Source organism: Scyliorhinus torazame, chromosome 6 (genome assembly GCF_047496885.1).
Source record: "Scyliorhinus torazame isolate Kashiwa2021f chromosome 6, sScyTor2.1, whole genome shotgun sequence".
NCBI lineage: Eukaryota > Metazoa > Chordata > Chondrichthyes > Carcharhiniformes > Scyliorhinidae > Scyliorhinus > Scyliorhinus torazame.
In genome coordinates, this window is record NC_092712.1 from 235,730,887 (window position 1) to 235,739,989 (window position 9,103).

Consider the following 9,103-nt stretch of genomic DNA (forward strand, 5'->3'; position numbering starts at 1 on the left):
GATGGCTGCAACTGCCTCATATTTGACTTTTTCACTGACGTGTTAGGCTCCCACATCATTGAGAATGAGGATACTTCTGGAGCCTCTACTTCTGGTTAGTTGCTTAAATTGTTCACTTCCATTCACGACTGTGTGTGGCAGGCCTGCAAGAAATTTGAGCATGCTGCTTCCACTGTTTAATATAGACAAGCTGTAGCTTCATTGGCCTATGGCTTTTTGATTGACTGTCTTTATAAATTGTTCGGGTGTCTTTTTTAAACTCTACTTGATATATAAATGTTGCTTCTAAAATGAAGTGAAGAATATAATGAGGCTAGCGATAAGGTCCTTCTATAATTTCCTACCTCCCCGTTTGCTATAACAACTGCTGGTGAGAGTTCAGTCGAATGCTTTTTATCCAAAGTTACAGAAGAGAACTGGAAAACTATGGAATTTTAATTATTTTGAAACAAGGGATTTGTAATTTAACTACAGTCTGCTATTTTTCCTCTTGCTACTACTTGTTACTAATTTAACCTCATTTGTAGTTTCAGCTTGAAGTACGACTATTATTATATAGGTAAATATAACAGTCCATTTTCACAAAGCAAGTCCCATTAATTGCAAATGAATGGTCAGTTAACTTACTTATTTTTAGTTGAGGAAGAAATGCTGGCCAGATTACCCTTCTCTTCAAATAGACCCACAGGATATTTTGCATCAACTTTAGTAGGTGGGCAGGGTCTCTCATGTGAAAGATGGCATTTCTGGCAATGCAGCACTTGTTCAGTGGCTGCAGTGTAGAAGTCAGTCCAGACCAGGACCTCAAGTCCACAGTAAGGATCTGATTCAGAGTTGAGTGTTATAAATACAGCCAAATTGACACTGGGTTCAAAATCACCAGAACCCTAGACATTTTGTGCACCAAGTTAAAGTTGCAAAGAGTAGAGAAAATCAGAACATACCACAATAGGAGCAGGAATAGGCTGTTTGGTCCTTTGCGCCTGCTCTGCCATACAACAAGTTCATAGCTGATTTGATGATAGATTAGGAATTCATCAGCCACTTCTATGTTGGTACAAGCCTCTTCGCTGTTATGCAGATAGGAGCACATCATAAATGTTAAGATCATGGTTCACTGGGCAGCAGAGATATCTTCACTCCTATCGATGTTTCGAAGACTTGGGACCTACAGTAGACATCTCAAAGCACCACCAGCAGTGTATTTGAAAGAGCCTCCAAATCAAATGACAAAGAAGGCAGTCCAACAGCAAGGTCTTCTCCCAAGTCAACATGCCCAGTATTGAGGTGCTGGTCACTCAAACCCACCTCCACAGAAACACTTTTAACAATATCCTCAAAACATTGCTGAAGTGGTCAAACCTCTCCACCGATTCGTGGTGACCAACCAAAATGGAATTCACCGAACAGAAAGAGCCATCATCTTGAACGTGCAGAGGCAAAGTCAAGGTGGCAGCGAGAGGGCACGAACCTCAAACAACTCATCGAACTGACCTTCCACACAACATCTGCCCCAGATGTAGCAGAGTCTGCAGATTGTGTATTGAACATATCAGCCAGCTGAGAACTAATCAAGCATGAGTGAAAGCAAATAATTCCTGAACTTGAAGGACCACCTGTCAGAGACAGGCTGGTGGGTATGACCTCATTTGAATTTATACTGAATCTCATTTTTCTTTAGCGATCTATTTTATTTTACAAGTTATTTTGGCTAGGAATGCACAGTCTTGCTCACATACCTTAAATCTTGGGTTTGAGATCCTGGTCCTCAGATGCTCTGACAGCAACAATCCTTGGCATATTCTTTTTTTTGCTGCTATCATATGCCTTTAGTTCATATACGAGGATGTCTACATACATACTAATGGAAAGCAGTTCAGCTTTGCCCACCTCAGATCTAAGACAGAGGTGTGCTAAGTCGGCATTAGAGTTGTGTTGAACTGATGATGGCACACTCACATTCAATATAAAGGAATGCCTTAAGTGGCAAATGAACAGACTCGTACACACCTGTATAGAGTTCTGTTTGACTATCAACATCAGGATGATCAATGTTATAGCACAGGAAGTTGCCAAATTACAAATCAGCCAAGACAATGAGAAACTGGACGTTGTTTAAGGCTTCACATATCTAGGCTCCACAACCAGCAGCAATCTGTCATTTGATGCTGAAATCAACACACGTATTGCAAAAGCTGCAACTGTAATGTCCAAGCTGAGCAAGAGTGTGGAACAACCTGAGCAAGAACACAAAGTCTACTAAGGCTGCATCCTCACTGAACTCCGCTACATAGCGAGACCTCAACGATATATACTAGACAGAAGGCAAGTTGGGCAATTTCTACCTTTCTCTTGACAGGACAGGTCATGAACTCAGCGGTCCTGGAATGTGCTAATTCCACCAGCATACACACTCATTGCTAAGCTAATGATGTCTGCTCTGGTTCAGCCACATTCAGCGTATGGATGATAACCATCTACGAATTACATTCTGAACAGTGAACTGGTCACTGGGTCACATTATGCTGAATGTCCATACCTCCACTACAAGGCTACCTGCAAGCAAGAGATGAACATTTTGACACTGAAATCTGGGAGACGGCATTGACAGCCGTGCCCTCTGCAGGCCGAATGTCTGGAGTGTCTCTGGAAGAGGCGAACAATAACAAAAAGCCCAGCTGGCCAAAAGAGCTCAGAGAAAACGAAGCCAGCGAATCGTGCACATTCACAGCCCACCCCTCTCAACTGCAGCAAATAAGGCAAAACGTGCCATGACAGAGTGGGGTTCCTGAGCAACACAAGGTTATGTTTAACAGAGAGCTGACCATGATGACATAAACCATCATCTCACGAGATGGAAGGCTGCCAAGAAGTTCACATGAAGCACATGCATGCCCCTGAAAAATAACTACTGAGTTGACCAGAGGGTACCTGTACCAAAACATGCTCCTCACTGATGCTTAATGTCTGGTACTTTTTGGATTTGTCTATCACCACTGTGTTTCTGCAATTTGTTTTTAAAACCATAACCACACTGTAGCAACAAAATGCACAAGTGCATTGTTCCATTAAACATCTTTAAGGGTGACATTTTTGTTTGATGGCCAGAAAAAAGTTGGTTATCGCTCCTAGTAGGGAAATTATGTCACATGCAGCCGACAAAAGAACTAAAGACATAAGAAATAGAAATATCAAAACCACTTAAAAAAAAGAATCATACAAACTCTAATGTGTTTTTCATCCAAATTATTATTATGTGGGACTATTATGTGCATGGGGCAGTGGTGTCCCAGTGGTATTGTCGCTAGACGAGTAATTCTGTGACCCAGGGTAATGCTCTGGAGAACTGGGTTTGAATCCCACCACGCCAGATAGTGGAACTTCAATTCAATAAAATTAAAAGATGACCATGAACTATTGCCACATGTGACGAATGGACTGCTGCCATCCTTACCTGGTTAGGCCGACATGTGACTCCAGATCCACAACAATGTGGTTGACTTTGAAAGGTTCAGAAAGCCTCTCAGTTGTCAAGGGCAACTAGGGATGGACAATAAATGCTGGCCTAATCAGCGACACCCACATCCCGTAAATGAATTTAAAAACACCCAAGTGTTCAACTGAGCCCTGCACCATCATTGATAGTGGCGAAACAGATGCAAAATTAGTCTAACTACCCTCAGCATTCCTAGATGCTGTTGTTGACTGTCGGTTGGTGAATCTAGCTGGGAAGATTGCATGTGGACATCAATAGAGAACAGAATAGCGACTACAGAGACACACTAGGCCAGGAAGGTAACAGGTTACCATCATAAATAGAAAACTGAGAAGGGAGAAAACTGAGAAGGGGGAAAACTGAGAAGATGGAAAACCTATCAACCACACCCCTTCAAACCTTCCCACTGCCTCCCATGCACGCCCCCCCCTCATACTGCTCACCCGCTGTCTCCTCCAATATCCTCTTACCTTCCAATCCCCCTCCCCATCTCCCAACTCTTCCATCAATCATTTCCACTCCCACACCTCATCTACCCACTCCTTCCTTCTCCCTTTCCCACATCTCCTTCCCCCTCACCTCATCTCTCCCTCCTCCCATGAACATTTCCCTCTCTGTCCACACCATCAGCTTCCACCTCCTCCACACCTTCATTTCCCCCACCAACTCATAGAATAGAATCATAGAATTTACAGTGCCAAAGGAGGCCATTTGGCCCATCGAGTCTGCACTGACCCTTGGAAAGAGCACCCTACATAAGCCCACAGCTCCACCGTATCCCCGTAAACCCACCTAACTTTTGGACACTAAGGGCAATTTAGCATGGCCAATTCACCTAACCTGCACATTTTTGGACTGTGGGAGGAAACCGGAGCACCCGGAGGAAACCCACGCAGACACGGGGAGAATGTGCAGACTCCGCAGACAGTGACCCAAGCTGGGAATCAAACCCAGATCCCTGGCAATGTGAAGCATCAGTGCTAACCACTGTGCTAACGTGCCACCCCTCTCTCCTCCATTCAGACATTTCACCCGACCATGACCCATCATCCCCTCCAGATCTTTCCCCTCCTCACACTATTAGTCCTCCACCGCCCCATCATGTACCCCTCCTCCACCCATCTACTCACCCTCCCCGACCATTTTTCTCCTCCTGACCCTGAGTATCTCCCCCTCCTGCGGCCATCACCACCCCTACCCCACATCATCTCCCCCTCTATCTCCCTTCTAAATCCCCCATCACCCGTCCTCCCCATCCTATCCATCACCACCTCCTTCCCCCGCCCAATCCCATCCACCCCTACCTAAATCAACCCCCCACCGCCTCCTCCCCCCAAATCACCCCCTCACCACCTCATCCCCCCAAATCACCCCCCACCACCTCCTCCCCCAAAATCACCCCTCTCACCACCCCCTCCTTCCAAATCACCCCCGCCTCCTCCCCCCCAATCACCCCCCACCACCCCACCCCCTAAAATCACCCCCACCACCTCCCCCCCCCAAACATCACCCCCCTCTCACCACCTCCTCCCTCCAAAATCATCGCCTCCTCCACCACCACCACCACCTCCCCCAAAATCACCCCCCTCCTTCCCCAAAATCACCCCCCCCCCAAAATCACCCTCAATTATCCCGTCTGCTCTCCTCTTTTACCTGTCCTGTGTGTGTCACTTTCTCCTCAGGCCGGCGGATGGTGGTGCCGACAGCAGCGGTCCCTGGGAGTGAGCGGGGCTTGAGGCGAGCAGCCAAACGCAGCACAACTCTGCTGTTCAGCAACGAAAGGCGCAACCCTGCGGCGGCCGCCATGACAGTCACCTTCAGCGGGGAGGCAGAGTCTGCATACCGCTGGGTCCTAGCGCCCGCCGAGTCACCACAGTAAAACAGGTACAGCAGCATGTTTCAATGATAAACTGGCCAACATTCAGATGAAACAAATACTGCACAACCGCAGATAAATGTGTTTTATTCATTCACGGTATGTGACTGCAGCTGTCAAAAGCAGCGTAAATTGTAATATTTCCAAGTTAGTTTGTGTGACTTGGAAGGGACAGTATTACTGGTGTTGTTCCCCTGTCCTTATTCTTGGTAGTAGAGGTCACATGTTTGAAATATGCTGTTTAAGGAGCCTTGGTGAGTTACTGCAATGCATCTTGTAGCTGGTGCATAATGCTACCATTGTGTGTTAGTGGTGGAGTATCCATACACATAAACATATAGTTCCTAAATCATATTAGAACATCACCAACTTTTCCGAATGTTGCTGGAGCTGCATTTATCCAATGAGTATTGATCACACTCCTGACTTGTATTCTGTTAGATGGTGGACAGGATTTGGGGAGTAAAAGTTGCTGTAGTATACTCAGCATCTGGTTTATTCTTGTACCTGTGGTGAATGTATTGCTGCTACAATTCACCACTGTATTGTATTGTATTATGTTGATGCCCTTGTGGGCTCTGCCTGTGGCTCCGCCCCCTTGGGGGTGGTATATAGATCTGCAGCCTGGAGGCGGCACTCAGTACAGAGCAGCCGCAGGCAGGCACAGATCTAGCTTATTAAAACCACTGTTCACTTCTACCAATCGTCTCATGTGAATTGATGGTCGCATCAATTTAATAAGCTAAGATATCGCAATGGAAGCGCCCTCAAACCTGATCGACTGGAACTCGATCCACAGGCAGCTGAAGCAAAAGGAATCTTTTCACACTGGCTCCGCTGCTTTGAGGCCTGCCTCACCGCCTCCTCCTCGCCCGCCGTCACCGAGGTACAGAAGCTGAGACTCCTCCACGCCCGGGTGAGCCACAGAATCTGTACTAATCGAAGACGCGACCACGTACGCAGACACGGTCGCGATCCTGAAAAGACATTACGTGAGGCCGGTGAAAGAAGTGTTCGCACGGCATCTCCTCACCACACGTCGTCAACGCCCCGGGGAATCGCTGGAGGAATATCTACGCGACCTGAGCGTAGTCGCTCAACTGCAACTACAAGGACGTCACAGCCTCGCAGCACTTGGAACTCGCCATCCTGGACACCTATGTGGCTGGAGTCCGGTCCAACTATGTCAGACAGCGCCTGTTCGAAAAGGGCGCCCTCGACATAGAAGGGACGGCAAAACTATCCACCTCATTAGAGGTAGCCTTCCAGAGCCTAAATGCTTTCCCCTCTGACCATGCAATTTCCTCGTGGGCGCTGGAGGCGTGACCATCACACGACCCGAGGGTGTCCCATGTCTGTGCCGCGCGGCTGCCCGCCCAACCCGGGGGGCAGCCTTGTTATTTCTGCAATCAGAACCAGCAGCGTTGCCCAGCTCGGAACCTGACCTGCAGCGACTGCGGCAAGAAAGGACATTTTGCCAAAGTCTGCTTGGCCCGACCCAAAGTTCCAAAATCGCAGGCCTGACTCACAGACTCACAGGCCCGCAGACACCGCAGCGTGGCTGCGTGCCTGCCGGTAACGCCCCCTTCTGACGCTTCATCCGCCTCGTGCTATCCGTGGGGGCCGCCATCTTTAACCCAACCCGACATGTGCGACTCATGGGGGCCGCCATCTTGGCCGCCATCTTGAATACAACCCAACACGTGCGACCGATGGGGGCCGCCATCTTCAACGCCGCCCGACATGTGCGACCGATGGGGGCCACCATCTTGGGACGACCCCGCTACCACGGACCACGCCGGCTACCCGCAGCTTGGTGCTGTCACTCTCGACCAATCACGGCCCAAGCACCTCAAAAACTCCATGATGACCGTCCGGGTCAATGGGCACGAAACGCCCTGTCTGTTTGACTCTAGGAGCACGGAGAGCTTGATCCATCCGGACATGGTAAGGCTCTGTTCCCTTCAGATTGCCCCCGCATCCCAAACAATCGCTCTTGCTTCCGGATGACATTCAGTGCAGATCCGGGGGTACTGTGTCGCGAACCTCGCAATACAGGGCGGCGAGTGTGCTGATTTTAAACTCTACATCCTCTCCCATCTCTGCGCTCCTCTCTTGTTAGGACTGGATTTCCAGTGCAACCTCAGAAGCCTGACCCTGAAGTTCCGCGGACCCCTACCCCCTCTCACCGTATGTAGCCTCGCGACCCTTAAGGTCGCCCCTCCCCCACTCTTCGCGAACCTCACCTCCGACTGTAAACCCGTCGCCACCAGGAGCAGGCGGTACAGTGCCCAGGACAGGACTTTTATCAAGTCGGAGGTCCAGCGGCTCTTGAGGGAGGGGATCATCGAGGCCAGTAATAGCCCCTGGAGAGCCCAAATGGTGGTCGTTAGGACCGGGGAAAAGAACCATATGGTTGTAGACTACAGCCAGACCATAAATCGTTACACGCAACTCGATGCAAACCCCCTTCCCCGCATAGCGGACATGGTTAATCAGATTGCAAACTACCGGGTGTTCTCCACGGTAGATCTGATGTCCGCATACCACCAGCTTCCGATCTGCCCGGAAGACCGCCACTACACTGCCTTTGAGGCAGACGGCCGCCTCTTCCACTTCCTCAGGGTCCCCTTCGGCGTCACCAATGGGGTCTCGGTATTCTGGTTGACCAGTACGGGCTGCGGGCCACATTTCCATACTTGGATAATGTCACCATCTGCGGCCATGATCAGCAGGACCACTAACCTTCAGAAGTTCCTCCAAACCGCCCAAGCCCTCAATCTCACCTACAACAAGGAGAAATGCGTTTTCCGCACAACCCGACTAGCCATCCTCGGCTATGTCGTGGAAAGCGGAGTCCTAGGGCCCGATCCCGACCGCATGCGCCCCCTCCTGCAACTTCCCCTTTCCCACTGCCCCAAGGCCCTGAAAAGATGCCTGGGGTTCTTCTCATATTATGCACAGTGGGTCCCCAACTATGCGGACAAAGCCCGCCCATTTATCAAAGCCACCATCTTTCCCCTGACGACTGAGGCCCGCCTGGCCTTCAGCCGCATCAAGGCAGACATTACCAAGGCCGCGATGCACACGGTGGATGAGTCCATCCCCTTCCAGGTGGAGAGTGACGCGTCGGATGTCGACCTGGCCGCTACCCTTAACCAGGCAGGCAGGCCTGTGGCCTTCTTTTCCCGTACCCTCAACGCCTCCGAGATTCGGGCGCCGGAATGTGGTGACTAGGGGCTTTTCACAGTAACTTCATTTGAAGCTTACATGTGACAATAAGCAATTTTCATTTCATTTCATTTCCTCTGTCAAAAAGAAAGCTCAAGCCATTGTGGAAGCTGTGCGGCATTGGAGGCACTACCTGGCCGGTAGGAGGTTCACCCTCGTCACCGACCAACGGTCAGTAGCCTTTATGTTCAACAACACACAGCGGGGCAAGATCAAGAATGATAAAATCTTGAGGTGGAGAATCAAACTCTCCACCTATAATTACGATATTGTGTATTGTTCTGGGAAGCTCAATGAGCCCCCAGGTGCCCTATCCCACGGCACATGCGCCAGCGCGCAAGATGACCAACGTTGGGCCATCCACAATGTCCTCTGTCACCCGGGGGTCACCCGGCTTCTCCGCTTCATCAAGGCCCGCAACCTGCCCTACTCCACCGAGGAGGTCAGGGCCATGATCAGGGACTGCCAAGTCTGCGCGGAGTGCAAGCCGCACTTCTATC

At 49.7% G+C, this 9,103-nt stretch overlaps 1 protein-coding gene across 1 annotated transcript in view; it reads right to left on the minus strand.

Moving 5' to 3' along the window:
- Positions 1-5,407, minus strand: part of ndufs6 (NADH:ubiquinone oxidoreductase subunit S6) — a 40,080-nt gene extending 34,673 nt beyond the window's left edge. The window contains exon 1 of the mRNA XM_072509499.1: positions 5,150-5,407. Within this exon, the coding sequence (XP_072365600.1) occupies positions 5,150-5,392 (243 nt within the window). The 5' untranslated portion in view covers positions 5,393-5,407. The remainder of the gene's footprint in view (positions 1-5,149) is intronic.
- Between the last annotated feature and the right edge of the window lie 3,696 nt (positions 5,408-9,103).